Source organism: Ctenocephalides felis, unplaced genomic scaffold (genome assembly GCF_003426905.1).
Source record: "Ctenocephalides felis isolate EL2017-DRISC unplaced genomic scaffold, ASM342690v1 CF-g0.4_SCAFFOLD_01492, whole genome shotgun sequence".
Lineage (NCBI taxonomy): Eukaryota > Metazoa > Arthropoda > Insecta > Siphonaptera > Pulicidae > Ctenocephalides > Ctenocephalides felis.
The window spans coordinates 13,949,561-13,969,720 of record NW_020537646.1 but is presented as its reverse complement, the minus strand read 5'-3'; the positions used below and the strand labels follow the sequence as shown (position 1 = coordinate 13,969,720).

General features: G+C 30.3%; 1 protein-coding gene across 1 annotated transcript in view; it reads right to left on the bottom strand.

Moving 5' to 3' along the window:
* Window positions 1–1,307: 1,307 nt before the first annotated feature.
* Window positions 1,308–20,160, bottom strand: part of LOC113370863 (D(2) dopamine receptor B-like) — a 33,273-nt gene continuing 14,420 nt past the window's right edge. Inside the window, exons 3-7 of the mRNA XM_026611543.1 lie at window positions 19,109–19,360; window positions 3,082–3,340; window positions 2,889–3,029; window positions 1,431–1,637; window positions 1,308–1,355 (exon numbers count right to left, since the gene is read on the bottom strand). Of these exons, the coding sequence (XP_026467328.1) occupies window positions 1,308–1,355; window positions 1,431–1,637; window positions 2,889–3,029; window positions 3,082–3,340; window positions 19,109–19,360 (907 nt within the window). The remainder of the gene's footprint in view (window positions 1,356–1,430; window positions 1,638–2,888; window positions 3,030–3,081; window positions 3,341–19,108; window positions 19,361–20,160) is intronic.

Below are 20,160 nucleotides of genomic sequence, written 5' to 3'. Positions count from 1 at the left end.
AAAATGTTTTCAGTATTAATTCATATACATGCATTAGCTAGACAAGTTAATAGTCTTATGTATATATCCACATATCTATACAAACATCATAATTATACATACTAAATAATAAGCAAATTTATATATATATATATATATGTATATATATATATATATATATATATATGTACGTATATATTTTTGCATATTTATATATAATATCCAATATTACAATATAATGATTCACTTACTTATTCGAACAATATCACAATTATTTGTGGAGCCCTTTTCTGGCACACATATACCTAGTATAAGGCAAATAAGTAGTACCTCTCTAAAATTATTAATCCTAAAAAATATTTATTGAATTTAATCCTCTAAAATTATTGAAACAACTGATGTTATATTGCAACAATTGTTAACACTCATTTGGATAATAGTAAAACAAATTTAATAAGTACCAATATGCATTTTTTTAATGGTTTCACGTATAATTTAAATAGACAATACTCGATTGGGTATGAATTTTAATATCATTTAAAGTATAAATAATATTATGTTTGGGTATTATATTCTTATAGTACATCCAGTGGCGTCGGAACCAATTTTGATGGGTGGGCTCGTTTTTTTTTTTTTTTTTTTGATAGACAACTAGTGGGCTCTTTTTTTTAGAATATTAGCCCATATAATTTTTGAAATTGATGGTGGGCTGAGCCCCCCCATCAAAATTCATGGGTGGGCTCAAGCCCACACAGCCCACACGGTTCCGACGCCACTGAGTACATCTTATGAGTATATTGTAATTCACAGTATATATAGTATAATATTAGGATCAGTTTTCTTGAAATTCTAACAGTAACAATTTTACAAGGGGTTGATTTAGATAGGAACAAAAATCATTTTGAAAAGGTAAAACAGAGAAACTTAATCCGACGTAAGAAGCAAAAAGATGTTTGTAAATCGAAAAAGAAGAGTAAGAAAAATAAAAGGATTCGTTATCGTACCTGTAGAGCTGCTTTGTGGATGATAGCTTATATATACATGTAAATATTTATTTGTACGCATATGAATGCAATATACAAGAACTTATAAGCATCAAAAACTATTTACATAAAAAAAATGTATAATTGTATTACAATAGCTGATAAAATATTGAGACATATATAATGAATTCGGATCATCATATATAAGTTGCTTTATTTGTAATACTTAAAACGTATTTATATCCTGTAATTACCTTATAAAACTAATCCAAAATCTAATTAAAGTGCAGTGAGCAACGATGGTTGAGTTGATTCTTGCGGTGGAGCACCGCGGCGCCGGACGCGCTACCTATGAGGTCTCCACTTTGAGCTCCTGTATCGGCATAATAAAACCTAAAATTTATAAAAATTATTAATAAAAAAATCAGATATTTATATATTCTTAATGTATATTATTTTTCTAATTACCTTTTTGAATGCTTGCCTAAAGACTTTATTGAAAATTGTATAGAAAATAGGGTTGACCATGGAACTGGCGTAGCCAAGCCATGTGACAAATTCGAAGACCCAACCACTAACGTCTTTTTCGCAACTCTCGCAAACTGAAGGCAGTAGATTCAATACGAAGAATGGAGCCCATAGAACCACAAATGTAAAGAAGACTACTCCCAAAACCTAAAAATAAAAATAAGAACGAATGTTATATACAAGAGTGTATACTAAGTTTCTAGAAGGCTTCCCGAAGAGGGAGTTTGTTTCTTAGAAAATCCAACTTTGAATTGTTTGAAATCAATATTGAAAAAAATATATGTTAACAGACAAAATTTCGACTTTTGTCGACATTCTCATGAAAACGGCACCGACTTAAAAAAGATAACTAGTGTTGTATGGCATCGTGCCTTAAGGCAAATTGCTGGAACTTCCAGTACCAGAATTATATATTCGAGGCAAACAAATTAGTATCAAGAAAAGATTAAGATTATATATTACAACAATGTTTTATACATTATCAAATAGAAATTATAATCAGTATATATTTTATTGTTCATAAAATTTGAGGATCTTATCACTCAAAACACCTGAGAAAGTTTACATTAGCAAGAGGTGCCGAATAAATCCGCCTGAGGATATATTTCTTACGATTAAATAACGCATTTGAAAATATGTACATTTTCAAACTGAATTGTAAATTTAAACATTCATATTTGAAGTATAAAACTTTGTATATTCTTAAAATTTTGAAATGTTTTTTTTTTCTGAAAATTTTGAAATTTGCTGGAATTGTATAAGTAAATTTAAAAATTAACAATCTTGGTATGGAACCCAACAAAATTAGTACTCATTTTTAAAAACTTTATCAAATATCTGATATTTCTTTACTTTTCCTCTGTATCTCCGAAACCGCTAGCCTGCCTCACCGAAAATTACATCAATTCTTTATTAAATACAAGTAAAATGTTTTGAATCATTCAAATCGGATACTTCGTTCTCTCAAAAACTGAATTACTGTCTCCACGAAAAACTAATCGGCACGTCTCCTTATCAATAGGAATCGAATGTTTTTGAATTATTCAAATCTGTTGATTCGTGCGCCCGAAATCGTGAACGAAAAAATTGTGTCCAAACATACACACACACACTTACATCCATTTTTTCTAAGATATGCCAAAATGTTCAGAAACCTTCAAATGTAAAGATAAGCAAAAATTTTCGATTTTTTGCGATTACTATTACTTACCCTACGGGAAGATAAAAGTTCGACCTTTTGTCGACGTTTTCATAAAAGTGCTGCACCGATTTAAAAGATAAAAATCATTTTATACAACTCGATCGATATCAAATAACTGGATGACTGGTTGTTCCACAATTTTTATAGTAAAATTGAAACTCAATAAAATACGTCAGTTTTATTAATTATTAACTGACCTTTGTAGCCTTCTGTTCGAGCCTAATTATCCGCCCATGCCTCGAAGAATCCCTAGACCTGTTCTGCTGCGTCCTGATACGCTGATTTGCCCTGTCATTTTGAGAATGCGATCTTTCCAAAGTCACATTCAAAGTGCGGTCCTAGGCCTGAATTTATATTATTTAACGTTGAATTATCATCAACGCATATCACAGTGCTGGCCATGGATTTGGAACCATCCCACGTGACAGCGCAAGGAAGTGATTCCGAATTCTTGAGCGATTTTTTCTTATTATTGATACTTCGTCTTTGGCCATTATTGGAGTCTGTGGAACACGTACATGGATTTTGACTATCGTTGGACAAGGAAGGTTCCTTTGTCAGAACGGGTGTTTTCTTGGTGTCCTTTCGGAAAATCTGGCACGATTTCAAACGGTTGTTTCCAGGAGACGATGCCATGCTTTCGGTGGCACTGTAAAAAATAGATAAAAACCGATTTTAGAAAATTCAGTTACAAGTTTATGATAAATATCATTAAATATAAGTGATTTTTTACGATTACGAATTTTTGAATTATTATTAAAATCTACCCATTAAACCCACTTGTTGTTGCAATATAACTCGGGAGTCAACAGTTTTAAGTAACGATTTAAAATATATAACAAATGTTAACTAACTAATTTTATAATATGCATTTATTTTTACTAAACATAATAATAATTTATATAAAAATAAATAAAAATATTGTTATGTATAATTGATTTTTTTAGAAGTCTTTATTATTCAGCTATGCTGAATTTAATTCCATAACTCATATAGTGCTCTCTTTTGAAAGTCTTTTGTAGTATTATTTTCTATATCCGAGCAATGAATTTGCTAGAACACATGGTACATACTGGAAAGAATGCAAAAATTAGAAAAAGAGGAAAATATCTGGAAATTGTGGGTTTTGTGAGAACAAACCACGAATAGAAAATAAATAATGCGACGTTTATGGATAAAATAAAATATTCAACGAAATATGAAAGTAACGACACATTTGTATAAATTTTACTGCTATTATGTGTGTATTTTATATCTTAAATATACACCCACTAATGTATTATTATTATTTATTATTTATTAACTTCCCGTAGGATAAGTTATTGTAATGGGCCGAAAATCGAAATTGAAAATTTTTACATTTCTCGACGTTTTGAAGGTTTCTGAACATTTTGGCATACTCAGAAAAAATGAATGTGTGTGTATGTGTGCGTATGTATGTATGGATACAAATTTCTAGTCACGTTTTTGGCCGCACGGATCAACCGATTTGAATGGTTCAAAAAACATTCGATTCCTATTGATAGGGAGATGAGCTGATTAGTTTTTGGCAAAGGCAGGTCTGGCAGTTACGGAGATAAAGAGCAAAGAGTGCAGAAAATAGAAATCGAGTTTTTGAAAGAACGAAGCATCCGATTTGAATGATCTAAAAAACATTCAATTAGTAATGATGAGAAAAGTGTTTATTAGTTTTTGGCAAAAGCAGGCCAAGATACGGAGCTAAATGTGTAAAAATGGCAGTTTTTGAGAGAACTAAGCGTCCGATTTAAATGATTCAAAGAACTTTCTGCTTGTCTTAACAAAATAATTGATTTTGGAAAAAATAATTTGTTTTTAACTTTTTTTTTTCAAAAAAAATTATTTTGTATATCAAAAATAATTCAGATTTTATTTTCAATTCTGACTATAGTTCTAATATACTTTAATCAAATAATTTTAACTTTGCAATTCAGTTTATATAATTTTTATAAATATTAGCAATGTTACAATATTTATTTATAATAATCTATTTGAAAACATTCAAAATTCCTCGAACATTTCGTTACGATACGGGAAGATCCAGCAATTTGCTTTAAGGTACGATGCCATACAAGTTTATTCTTTATTTGTAAGTGATATTAAAAACTAAATCAATGAATTCTGAAAATGATTGCTCACACTCTCCAATCAATTCAAGAAAAATTTAATATCAGAAATTTCCCAGTACGATTTTACACCGCACTATACTATTTGCGGACTATTTTTAATTGGAAACATATTCTCCATTTATTTTTTGAAGCAAAAATAGATATCATTAGTGTATGATATCACGTTGTCCGCGGTCGGATGAGAATACTCTACGGACTACCTGTTCGGGTGAATATAGTAACTATATAACGGGTATAATGATGTACCCATATCAAACACGAATGTAATTGACTTTAAATTTAAATGGATAAAAAATATATGAGGTTAATGGTACGTGTAACACATAACTATATTGTACAGGGAATAAGTTTAAAGAATGGTTTTGAAAATTAAAATTAAAAAAATTATCAGTCATGACAAATCATTAAGTAAGCTAAAGCTTTAATATTTTTTTTTATTTTAACTCTGTTTTATTTCAGCAATCAGAAATACATAAGAATTTTTATAAGCTAAATTGACAATATTTGAGAGGGATGTCTAAGAAGAACTCCAATGAGATCTTCTTAGTTTAACAATTAAAAAGATAATGATATATTGGAGCTAATCTAAGACTAAATCTAAAGGCCATTGACGTTTTAATCTCCTTACGCCAAATGGTTGTAAAATGTCGCCTATTGATGGGGTTGAATGTGATTCCAGTTTACCTTTGTATTTTCCTTAAATTCTTTGACGTTAATTGCACAGTTTTCATGTTGAGATCGCTGTGAATGGTTTCATTTGTAACGTACCACGAAGAATTAAGTATTGTACGTAAAATTTTGACTGAGTTCTCTGCATTATAGCTATATTTGATTTGTAAGCACATCTCCAGAGCTCAATTCCGTAGGTCCAGATTGGTTTAATGAACAGAGAGCTTAGACTTTTTACGCAGTAGCTAATCAATTTTTCATTTTTATCATTACTTGCTGCTTTTTTGTTTTTATTGGTGGCTTTTTCAAGTAAGTCTGCTGTCTAAATGGAGACCAAGATATTTCATTATGTTCTGTTATATTAAACATAAAGTTCATAAAATTGTCATCAACAAAATTATTGTCTATACAAGGAGCAAATGTCAAAGAAAGCAGATGTATAAAACCGATTACGGATCTCCGGAATCATGCTGTGCCGTTTATAAAATCATCCCCGAATGAAATAAAAGGGGAAAATTTTCTACCCTACTAGTAACAACTGTTTGCTTAATAAATTCAACGTGAAAAGGTTACACAAAGGTTACATCACTCATTTGAAGGTTCAAAATTTTCATGTCATATTCATAAAGTAGAATAATATATTTTGAAGCCAATGTTTAGTGAAGTTTATTACAATATAAAAAGAAATTTATGATCGCTAATTAGAAGCAATATCATTTTAGTTTATTATTCTACAGGTTTGCATGTAGGTGATCAAGATTAAATGTAGTAGGTATTTGAATTTGTAAATAACACTCGTATCCTTTCTATAATTATAATAGATTGTTATAACTATAATAGATTGTTATAGATTATTGTTATTCTTAAATTGAAAGATTTTTGGTTTTTGAGATTTAATAACATATTACTTCAACATTAAATATTGTTTTGTTGTCTTATAAAAGAACAATTAGAATTAGAAAAGTCTTATATCATCATCAATCTATTATTAATTTTATAAGCTGTTCTGAACGATGCTTATTTTAGTCTTTTTATTGTTTATCAAATTTGTTTTGTTCATTTTATTATTTCCAAAATCCACTGATTGTCTGTACTAATTGAGGTATATATTTATCAGATTTACATCTGAAACTCCTACAAGCCAATCCAAAAGGTCGTCCTTTCTAATTGTGATAAAACAGCTTTGCACTAAAAGGTTATTTTCATTAGAAATCATGTTTAATTCAAATCAAAAACTGATTTTGGTACTGTTTGACATCAGGTTTTACGAGTTAGGAATTGAATGTGAAACCTTGTGGTGGTAAAGCCAATATGCCTCTAATATACAATAAGAGAGCAATTATTTAAACTCCTCTTGAAATAAAGGCTTTTAGATATTCAAATAAAAAAAACGATATATACATTTTTTTATTATTTTAAAGCATTCAGGAGTATTACAATTTCTATAAGCTGTATTAAGCACTGTTAAGGGGGCGTTTATTAATCACGTGAGCCAGTTTTTGAGGATTTTTGGAGCCCCCTTCCGCCTTGGTGATACATGGCGATATTCAAAATTACCTCCCCATCAAACATCACGTGCATTTTTAGTTTCGTGAAAAAACTGTAACATTTTTGATTTTTTTTTGATAATTTTAAATTTTTTTTAATAATAATTAAAAAATAAATACACGTGATATCTTACTATACTTCTCCGTCCCCACGTAGTTTTTTGTGATTTTTGGTCTAACCCCCCCACTCCCTAAAAACCTCACATGATTAATGGACGCCGCCTAATTATTAAGAACAGCGAGTATTAGTATATAATTTATTGATAATTCTTATAACTTAATATAAGATATATTTGATTTTTAATAATGATAGCTATTATGAGGCAACCCCTCGGTCGTTTTTATCAATGCCCAAAAAGGCTATTTTCGCTTGGAACTATATTGATATCTAAATCTTGGTCGAACCTAGAACTTCTGATTAGAATCCCATAGCTTCAACCCGGGTTAGAATTCTGATTAGAATCCCATGGTTTCAGCCCTGGTTAGAATTCTGATTAGAATCCCAAAGCTGATACTTTTATAGAAAATTGTACAGATTCATCAGTTTTTTTGCCTTTACTACATTTATTTCTACTAAAAATGTCACATTTATTCAAATTGGAATAACAAACAAGGGATCAATTTAATGCAAATGACAAAATAAATACTAATGTTTACCCAGCCATTCCCGATTTGGTTGCACGGCCAATTACAATTGGCTCTAAAGTAATCAGGGTATAAACTATTTTCCAGTTAGCAATCAGGCAATTGTGCTCTGTGCAAATAATGCAAATTAAAATAACATTTTTCCGCAAAGAGAATCACATCCGAGCCAGGGACATCTACAATGGCAATTATATTAATGGAGCTCCGGGTGAATTCCGCATTATTTGCGAAAAGTAACAAAGACACAATCAAAAGCGAACAGATTTTAATGCATTTTGTATGTCAAATCGCAAACACTCGATTCACTGATTCGCAGACACAAAAGGATTTTTTTTCATAAATGCCTGTAGATATTCGAAAATATGCAAACAAAGCGATACTATATTAACAATAATTGAATATTTTGATATGCATGAAATGAATTCAATTGTGATTATTGATTCGATTATGACAACAGAACTGCTTTTGATTAATTTATGTCATTTGCGAATACGCGCCATAGAAATAAAATAAAATACAATCTGTTCCGAACTTCGAGCTAGTTGAGTATGAGGTTTAAAAATATTTGCTAAGGCTATATTTTTAAAAATAGATATAATTCTGAAGATATGCCGATTGTACTAATATTCAAATCAAAACATATGAATATGAATATGAATGTCTTCAAACATTTATAAGTTTTATAAATAATCCTCTAATGGTCATAAGGATTTATTTATAGAAATATCTTACATCAATCTTTACAAAAATTAAAATAATTGTACTGAAGTTAAATTATTATTATAGTATTTATATAAAATTATTTATTCTAAATTATTTATCCGGATATGACTCCGGCCGTAGTCATATCCGACCGGAGTCATATCCGGGCGGATACATATCCGACCGGAGTCATATCCGGATATATCTTCGGCCGGAGTCATATCCGGATATAACTCCGGCCGGAGTCATATCCGGATATAACTCCGGCCGGAGTCATATCAGTATATAACTCCGGTCATATCCGACCGGAGTCATATTCGGATATAACACCGGCCGGAGTCATATCCGGCCGGATACATATCCGGGCGGATACATATCCGAGCGGATACATATCCGAACGGAGTTATATCCGGCCGGAGTCATATCCGACCGGAGTCATATCCGGGCGGATACATATCCGACCGGAGTCATATCCGGATATAACTCCGGCCGAGTCATATCCGACCGGAGTCATATCCGACCGGAGACATATCCGGCCGGAGTCATATACGAGCGGAGTCATATCCGGCCGGAGTCATATCCGGGCGGATACATATCCGACCGGAGTCATATCCGGATATAACTCCGGCCGGAGTCATATCCGACCGGAGTCATATCCGACCGGAGTCATATCCGACCGGAGTCATATCCGACCGGAGTCATATCCGACCGGAGTCATATCAGACCGGAGTTATATCCGGATATGTCATATGACTCCGGTCGGAGTTATATCCGGATATGGCTCCGGTCGAATATGACTCCGGCCGGAGTTATATCCGGATATGACTCCGGTCGGATATGTATCCGCCCGGATATGACTCCGGCCGGAGTTATATCCGGATATGACTCCGGCCGGATATGACTCCGCTCGGATATGACTCCGCTCGGATATGACTCCGGCCGGATATGTCTCCGGCCGGAGTTATATCCGGATATGACTCCGGTCGGATATGACTCGGCCGTAGTTATATTCGGATATGACTCCGGACGGATATGTATCCGGAGTCATATCCGGGCGGATACATATCCGACCGGAGTCATATCCGACCGGAGTGATATCCAACCGGAGTCATGTTCGACCGGAGTCATATCCGGCAGGAGTCATATCCGAGCGGAGTCATATCCGGGCGCATACATATCCGACCGGAGTCATATTCGGATATAACACCGGCCGGAGTCATATCCGGCCGGATACATATCCGGGCGGATACATTTCCGACCGGAGTTATATCCGGCCGGAGTCATATCCGACCGGAGTCATATCCGGATATAACTCCGGCCGGAGTCATATCCGGGTGGATACATATCCGACCGGAGTCATATCCGGATATAACTTCGGCCGGGGTCATATCCGGATATAACTCCGGCCGGAGTCATATCCGACCGGAGTCATATCTGGATATAACTCCGGCCGGAGACATATCCGGCCGGAGTCATATCCGAGCGGAGTCATATCCGGGCGGATACATATCCGACCGGAGTCATATCCGGATATAACTCTGGCCGGAGTCATATCCGGATATAACTCCTGCCGGAGTCATATCCGGGCGGACACATATCCGGGCGGATACATATCCGACCGGAGTCATATCCGGATATAACTCCGGCCGGAGTCATATCCGGGTGGATACATATCCGACCGGAGTCATATCCGGATATAACTTCGGCCGGGGTCATATCCGGATATAACTCCGGCCGGAGTCATATCCGACCGGAGTCATATTCGGATATAACTCCGGCCGGAGACATATCCGGCCGGAGTCATATCCGAGCGGAGTCATATCCGGATATAACTCCGGCCGGAGTCATATCCGGATATAACTCCTGCCGGAGACATATCCGGCCGTAGTCATATCCGGGCGGACACATATCCGGGCGGATACATATCCGACCGGAGTCATATCCGGATATAACTCCGGCCGGAGTCATATCCGACGGAGATATTTTGTGATATTTTATGATTTTATGATATTAAATTAGGTCAAGTTTTCCTTTCCAAAGCAAAAACGCAGTAACAGATTTAGTACCAGTTTAGGGAAGTCCGATATGACAAATCCGGTGAGACAACTCCACTCGGATTCACTCCGAGGGAGGAGTTGTATCGGAGTGATAACTCCGGAGTGAGTTACCCATCTCTAATATGAATGCCTATCGACAACAATTAGTCTTGTTTCGAGGCTGTATCGATTTTATCAAAAAGAACTTTGAAATGAAAAAGAAAGTATTCATATACCAAGGTGGGCCGGATTTCAGTGGGTAATACGCGATTTAAGACTTTGTATATATATATATATATATATATATATATATACATATTACATACGTCATACGTAAATTATTTTCTTTTCACATATCTCCAGTACAATTCTCAATGCTCATATACTGATAATGGTACTGCGGTGTCTATCCCAGGAGGCACTTGTCGAATCAATTCCTTCTCAATATGTGCGTCGTTCCTAATAGGGCTCAATCTTTTTATACGTCCCGAATTCGGCAAATGATATAAGGAAGTCGCTCAAAGGATAAAGACTTCTGTCACACAATCGGAATCTCGTCTGAAATAACCGCGGGAGGCCGTTTGATGGGGCTCTTAAATCCATTGATAACCATTTTTCACGGGATTTCTGGTCGTTAAATATTTATGTGTCGTACAAGGCATTATTGCACAAATACATGAAACATACACTCTCCCACACACATACACATGAGGCCTGATCGATAGATAAAAATAATAATTCGTTTTAACAGATATCCAATCATTTTTTTTATTTCATCATATAATTTACAACTGTCTTTAGTAGCCATCTAGTAAATTTTAAGATAATATAATTAGATTACATATGATAAATAATTTGACAATAGTAGAAATAGCCAATGTTATTTCTACTTCAAATACAAAATACATTTGCTGAGTTACAAAGGAAAAGATAAAAATAGTAAATAAATATATATGAATAGGTTTTAATTTAAGATCCAATCAAATAATAGAAAAAAAAGCTAAGTAGAAATTCTAAGTAAAAATTAAAAAAAATAGGAATTACATAATTCGATTATCTGGATTGTATTACGAGTAAGAAGAAAAAAATACTAGAATTTGCTGATATTAAAAAGAAGAATAAAGAAAAAGAAATGGAATGAAAATAAAAGTTGAATTAGAAATTTGATATAAAAAAGCAAAAATTGAAGAAAATGAAAAGATGAAAAATTAAGAAGAATACATAATAGGATATATATAGATTGAATATAATATAAAAATTAGTATAGAATGTAAATAAAATAACAATGTTGTGAATAAAAGCTCAGAGTTAAGCGAAGCCATAAAATAAAAAAAAGTTTATATAGAGACTGCACTCTAACAGTTTTTTACAAGATTTTTTTTATTTTCATTTTTTTTCTACAAGTCTGTTTTTGTTTTGAAAATAAAATATAAAATTTAAATATTAATCAATCTAGTTTACACAAAACAATTTATTAATTTCTAACTTTTTTGTTGTAACTATTCAATTTAATGATCATAATTATAATTGCTAAATAATTTAAACTTTGATATTTTGATTGAATGATGTATAAATATCCAAAAAAGTGTTTTCGTTATTACATATACGTTATTACATATATGTAATTTTACATATACATTTCGAGACCCAATTAGACTCTTCTTTAGTGGATAAAAGCAAACAAATTATTAGCAAATTACAAAATCGGCATAAAAACCATAAAATGCTTGATTTAAGATCATATTTGCAAAAAAAAAATAATATGAAAAATTAAATTAAAATATATAAACTTCGATCAATCTAACCAAAATTTTGTGATCGAATTCGAGTCTGTTATAAAACTTCTAAAAAACTAATTTTGTTGTTTTTTATCTGGATAGATGCTTGCTAAAAAGCTTTTTTGATTTCTAACTTTTATTTATATACATATATAAGATAATAACAAATATTTTACAATTAACCCTCAAACTATTTTTTATTATATTATTATATTTATTATAATATTTTATATTTTTGATTATCATTAATAAATGACGTAGGTTTTCTAGATAATAAATGAGCAAGCTTTTCTAGAGTAATCTTCCGAAATATATAAGGATTAATTAGAATTCATAATATTGCGTAGATAAAAGTCCAATTTTTAACACCCATTAATTAAACCATCTTTAAATTGATGATAAAGATGTTTCTAAAATAATAGGGGTAAATATTTGTATATTGCAATTTGTAAAATTTACATTTTTTATACTCAATTTAATTTTAATTACTAAAATTTAATATTAAATGATATTATCGATAAAAGCTAGTATTTTAAACGACGCAAGTCAACTTTCATTTATAATTTAATAATTTTATACTTAATTATATGATACATAAATGAAACAGTATTGTTTTTGTCAATAATAGTGTCGCAATATTGCACAGACTTTATGTGTAATAAAACGAAAATGCTTTAATAATGCTTTTAACAACCTCGCGCAAAACTATTTCGCAATACATGGCAGTAAATTTTACAGTATTAGAATATTATTGAATTTATAGGAAATCAATGTATGGGAAAACGGAATATACCTATATATACAAATAACAAGAATAATATAAATCAAATTTTTATGGCCTCTCAATATAAATTTCCAAAAGTCAATAAAGATTGTTTGCTAGATTCATAGAATATGCACAAAGTGAATTGATATGAGAACTGTTCGATATAAAGTTATTTTGATATGAAATATCTGGAATATGGAGAAGCAACATATTTTATTTTATTTTTATAAATTTATAAATTCTATTTTATATTTTACTATTATCAATAAACATATTCACTTCATTTTTTGTGTAGTCCATGTTATCATTCAAATAAATGTTAAGTAATTTTTAATAAATTGAAATCATTAGTCGATTTTATTTTCACTATTTCTTCTAATTCAATAAAAATTTTTGAAATTAGTGTACTCACTCATTAGTATTATTAATTAGTATACTCAATTATTTTTTAGGATTTGTTCCTGATTGTTATTTATTTGATAATTCATATTCCAAATTCTATGTCATTAAATTTTATAAATGATTACTGATAAAATTATTTTTCTTATTCCATTAGATGACGGTAAAAGGAATTGTCATATGAAGCCTAAGAAAGTTTCTGCAAAAGTTTCATTATTTCTCATCAAAAAAATTGACATGGACGTCTCTGATAACTGGACCGTTGTAAAGAGGGATAAAATGAAGCCCCATAACGACGGTTTACTACATCATCATCCAACAAATGTGAAGGTTCTAAAAGTATGGTGATGAAATTTTTGGAGGTATGTACCCAAATTATCTGTTACTTCAAAATGTGAGATATCCATTATAATTAGTAACCATAAGTGTTCAAACTTAGTAATTTTTTTAAATATTTACTGAAGTAATAATACTAAACTCACATAAACATTCATATTTTTCTAATAACACAAATATATATCTTATATATAAAATTCTTCTGTACAGGCGTATTGTTTGACACTTCTCTTAAACGGTTATTGTTGAGCAATTCTTGCCGCAAAGAATAATGATGTACACGCACTGAATTTCACCATTCAATCAAAAATTGCTGGCAATTTGGTGCCATACCAATGATTCCGACTGGTCTTCCGTTTGACTTCAAACGATTGCAATTTCCAGTTTGCCTTGCGTTCGCAATAACAAATCGCAAGGCCAATCGCTTAGTGTTTGCGGGATAAATTTCAAATAGATTATTTAGAAAATCATTGTTTTTCACATGGGCAGTTATACGTTGCCTGTTCACGAGTTGGAAAACCATCCGCTTTGTTTGTGTTAAGTCAGACCAAAAAACAAAAAATGTGTTTTACCAAAGAGCACTTCAATGAAACGGATAATTTGCGGATTTACTTTTATTTACTTAGAGAAGTCTAACTAAAAAACACTTCATTTTTGTAATCAAAATAAATTCATTACTGTTGTGTAAAAAAATCAAATTTTTCCTTTTCAAATATAAAACAAACAAAAAATTTCTTCATCTTTCTCACGAAACCATCTGGTGGCGAAACGGAGTTCGTTGGGTTTGCTAGTATATATATATATATATATATATATATATATATATATATATATGTATACCTTAAAAATACGATTTCCATATTTTTACAATAAAAAGCATTGGAGATTTATATGCAAATGTAATGGACATACGTTCACAACTGTACCATCAACAATCCAATATACAAGAAATATTGAAACTTTAATCCGAAAATTAAAAATAATAATTCTTTGTGAATGAAATATTTTATTGATACACTTGATTATTTTTTGGAAGAAGAGTCTTCATATGTATCATCACTGATTTTATTTAAAAATCAGGCAACTAATTTTGATTTTATATAAATACTTTTGATTATCAGTTTTATTATAAAATTGATATTTCCAAATAAAAAATTTAATCATTCAACGTTTTAATTGTAAATTAGTCTATGTTTCCAATATACGAATTCAAATATTCCTAGAATATTTTCAATCTTGAATAGCTTTGAAGTAAATACTAAACTTTTCGAGTATTCGATCTTTTACCATCTGTTACTATAATTCGAAAATCCGAAGATCTTTAAAAAAATCATTTGCCAAAGTTACTGAACCATGAAGCTCAAACACAATATAATATGTCAAGTATTGTCCAAATCATTGTGATCAAATCAACTTCTATATATTTTCATTATCCCATATATCGAATAATATTATAATTTCATTACCCCCGCTAATTTTCTGCATTTGACATCCAAAAAATATTATCATTTCGACTCAATACTTGATTCATGTATCTGATAATTAAAACGAATGATTAGCACAATGGACATCAATAAATAATTGATATTAGTTGTACACGAGCGTTAAATAGTTTATGATAGCACGTCAAAGTGATGTATAGTTAAATAAATCATATTTGCTGTCGCATGTTTTATCAGTAACAGTAGATAAATTATTTTATGTATGAATTAATGAAATTTTATATACACCTGTTTGATGGATAGAATATAAAAAAATTTCGTAATGATAATTAATAGATTTAATATCTCATTTTTTTTGTAAATTTGGTGTTTTTTTATAAAAATGTTAAGTTTATAAACGTAATTATGTAATTACACGTAATTTTATAAGATTTCGTGTGGTATTTTTTATAAAATTTACATGCCACAGTTTCTGCTATGTTAAATTTAATTGGTATTTATACATTTTTTGTTGAAATTAAAATGAGAAACGTAAAAAAATATTCGAATCAATAATACTGACTAAAAATGTTAAGAAATATCATGTTTTAGTATTTTTTATAAAAATGATATATCGCAGTCGCTGCTACGTAATCGTAATTTTAATTTATAAAATTTTTGTGGAATTTGAAATTGGAAATATAAAAAAAACTAATAGAATCCATAATACTGACGATATTTAACTATATATTTATTAAATTCATACTATTTAATCACGCCATCCAAGACCTATAATATAACCTCTCTGGTTAATATAAAATTTTAGTTTTTTATTCAATAAATAACTTGATAAAAATACTATTAACAGCGATTATACCATGAAGGATACCAGAAAAAGTTGTTGTTAATTGAATTAAATTAAAAATAAAAGTTGTAGTGAAGTTATTAGTTACACATATATATAATAAGAAAATAAAAAATAAATACATAAATAAATAGGCATATTTTTCACAAAATTTTTACATTTCTCGACGTTTTGAAGGTTTCTGAACATTTTGACATACCTAAGAAAAAATGAATGTGTGTGTGTGTATGTATGTATGGATACAATTTTTCGGTCAGGTTTTCGGTTCAAAAAACATTCGATTCCTATTGATAGGGAGATGTGTTGATTAGTTTTTGGCAAAGGCAGGTCCAGCAGTTACGGAGATAAAGAGCAAAGAGTGCAGAAAATAGAAATCGATCGGAGTATCCGATTTGAATGACCTAAAAAACATTCAATTAGTAATGATTGGGAGAAACGTTTATTAGTTTTTAGCAAAGGCAGGCCCAGCCATTTCGAAGATACGGAGCTAAATGTGCAAAAAATGGCAGTTTTTGAGAGAACTAAGCAACCGATTTAAATGATTCAAAAAACTTTCTGCTTGTCTTAACAAAATAATTAATTTTGGAATAAAAAATTTTGTTCCAACTTTTGCTTATCGAAAATAATTCAGATTTTATTTTTAATTCTGGCTATAGTTCTGATATACATTAAACAAATAATTACAACTTTGCAATTCAGTTTATATAATTCATATAAATATTAGACAATGTTACAATATTTATAATAATCTATTTGAAAACATTCAGTATTCCTCGAACATTTTGTTACGGTACGGGAAGTTCCAGCAAATTGCCTTTTAATATATTTTCAATAACCTAAATTCTCTTCAATATTAAGCTCAATTTTATGCATTTTTATAAGATATTTTTTATTAGAAGTTTTATTCTTCTATATAACTATAGAGTATAGAACTCAATTCATTGTAAAGACGTACTTTTTGGTACAATCGTGATTTAAAAAATAACGAAAAACAAACAAAAAGATGTAAAAACAAAACAAAACAAAAAAAACAAACGAACCTAATTCATTCTATCAGATAATATAGAAGCTTCTTCTTTCCCAAAAGAATACAATTTTCATTTTGATCAGCTTTGCAACTTTTAGGACCTTTCATATATTTTTTAACAATATCGTTACCGTGGCCCATAAATTCACTTTGTTCATGTACGACTAAAGTCACATTAAAATGTATTAAATGGCTCATAAAACGCTTCGCTAAATTGTCTAAATTAAATTCTTATCTCGTGTCTGAAAATTCGACCATTTCGCGTGTGTTTATTACAAAACTGGCCTATTTTATTACTTGTCCGTTCGTTACAAAACTGCCTACAGGACCTACATTCAACCAGATGATATGACAGTCTGGTCATGTTTGTGTTCCAGAGAGCAAAGCCATGTTTGTCTTTCGTTTGTTGAAATACAAACGAAATTAATAGACCACCATACTGGGGCACAAATTGCACAAAGCAAATATGAATGTACCTGGTTTAAATGTATTTATTTAGTTCATGAAATAGATAAAATATTTGTACATGCGGAAGCCTCTAGGCGTGATGCGATTGATTAGCTTTCACATAGTGAATAATCGTATCAATATTAATATTAATTTATTTATTCGCGTTTGAATAACCATAAAATGATGCTAATACTGAATTGACTATTAAAAATTATCTATATTTACATAATTACATGAGCAAATATTGAAAAATGATTAATGATAATAGAAATCTACTAATGAGGACAACGTTAATCATCATGAGCGATTTTCACTCATCTCTATTGCATATAATTAGTAAAATTTTCCAAACAATTATTATAATTGAAAATCCATTTATTTATTCGATTAATTATTTTTAAGCAAACCGTAATGAATAAAAATAAAATTTAGTGCAGGCTTCCAATAGTAAATTACATTTTAATTACCAAGGCATTAATTTAAGCATTTTTAATCTACTTCTTGGACGCTGTTTTATTTTTTCGGATATTTCGATAATAGTTATTGTAAGATATGACGCTCTTATTGAAAATAGTTCTACAAATAAATAAGACTATTATAAATCTTACTTTCCACAATGGACCCAATTTGAAGCAAATATTATTTTATTGTGTAATTTGAATTATTTAAAAAGTGCACAATCTCATATTTACTCTGATAATTACTCTGAATTAGATTGCGCAGTCTAATTAATGGTTTTGTTAGCAGAAGAAATATTTAATTTTGGTAAACGCTTCCGAATGAATGTTTTTCCATAAGAAAATATCAAAGACTTAATATTTTTTTCCATTCGATAAGTTAAACGTATTGTTCAGTTACTGAGTATTTTACCTTTTCGCTGATAGTTTATTTACTTAAACGATTCAATTAATCAAAAGAGTTTTCTGTTATCGTATTTATAATGGTTTACTGATATGATAGTGTAATTATAATAATTTAGATTTTTAATGCATTTCTATATATGGTAATAAATTTTGACCGATCTCCTTCTGGATGAACGACCATTCATTGAAAATGATTGATCGAACGTTTATTGTACATTTATAAAGTGATAGTTAAATAATTTTCTAGTAATATTAAATATTACTCGTATTTTTTGCATAAATTTATTGCCGATCCAAATAATATAATTTTTTAAGACAATATGCTGGGTGTAAATGCGTTTGCATATTTTTGCATGCAGATGTTTTTTTGACATTTTATTTAAGATCGTATGGCCATTTTTTTTCAATCGTCGAGTAGGAGACTTAATTCTTTTAAATATTTGTTTGGGTGACGTGGTAAATTTTCTTGTTTGCTTCTTTCTTTAATTACTTCATTAAGTCTTTATGTAGAGTGTCATCTCGTATATTTATTTATATATATTAAATAAAAAGAATAAAAAAGTGTCCATTTGATGATGACTGATTTTAAAAACAAGTTTCAATCGAATTTTATCGTTACTAAAAATCATATCGTAATTATGAAATATTAATTGACACTAATACTTCTAAACAGTGCCAAAAGTTAAACTCAACAACAAAATTTTTTTATTCTTTACCGTAAACTATGGTTATAAATTTATTTCGTTTGGCTTATATTTACTCTTACCTGCCATTATTGAGGTCAACAGACCCTTGTCTTTTTATAAACTCTGATTCTTTCGAATTCGTGCGACATCTTGCCCGAATTCCATCTTCAGTCAAACCGACTGGAGCAGTAGCAGTATTACAAGATTCCCTAGCGCAGGTAGATACTGCAGTTGCATTTGCAGCAGAAGTTTCTAGACCACGAGATAACTTTAACATTTCTGCTCCAAATCTATGAAGAGCTGTTACCGTGGTCGGTGCTGCTTCTGGTAAACTGTAAAGGAAATTTGTAAACAATCATTTATTGTACTACCACTTCGTACTTTATTCAGAAGATATATTTTTTTAACATATTGCAAATGTAGTATGTACCAATTATAAAGTTTTAAATATGATACAAAAAATTAATTAAGTTGATCAACTTTAATTATTAGTGCAATTTCAAACCTTTTCATAATTTCACATTAATAAAGTTCATAATTATTAATTAACCCTACGTACAAAATTGCAATTTTAATTAATATCAAAACGACATGCATGTAATACAACATAAATGTTCAGCCACATAATATTTTTATAGTAACATTAAATACTTTCAAATAATTTAAGTTTAATTAACCACCATACTGCATTGCAATTTAATTTTCAGTTCACAATTTAATGGGCAATATTAAAAGTATATATTTGATAAACCAGGTAAATTAATATTTATATTATTATATACGCTTGCAGTAATAATATAAGTTATATTTTTATGAGAGCATTAAAATAATTTATAAAACATTGAATTAGTATAACTTGAAGTAAAAAATAATTTAATAGATAATAGAGTAGAGTAGTAGTACTACTAGGAGATCAGTATATACTATGCTAATTTCTGATTTGATTCTAAAATATAAATAAATATTTCACTTGTTGATGATCAAAAGAAAATAATTGATAACAACGTGAATCACAAAGATAAATAAGAAAAACAACATGCTAATTTAACAGAATTCTCGATTATATAATAGCCATTGCAAACGCGATGTTGTTATTTGTTTCCATAGCGGATGCTACGAGCAATTCCGACAT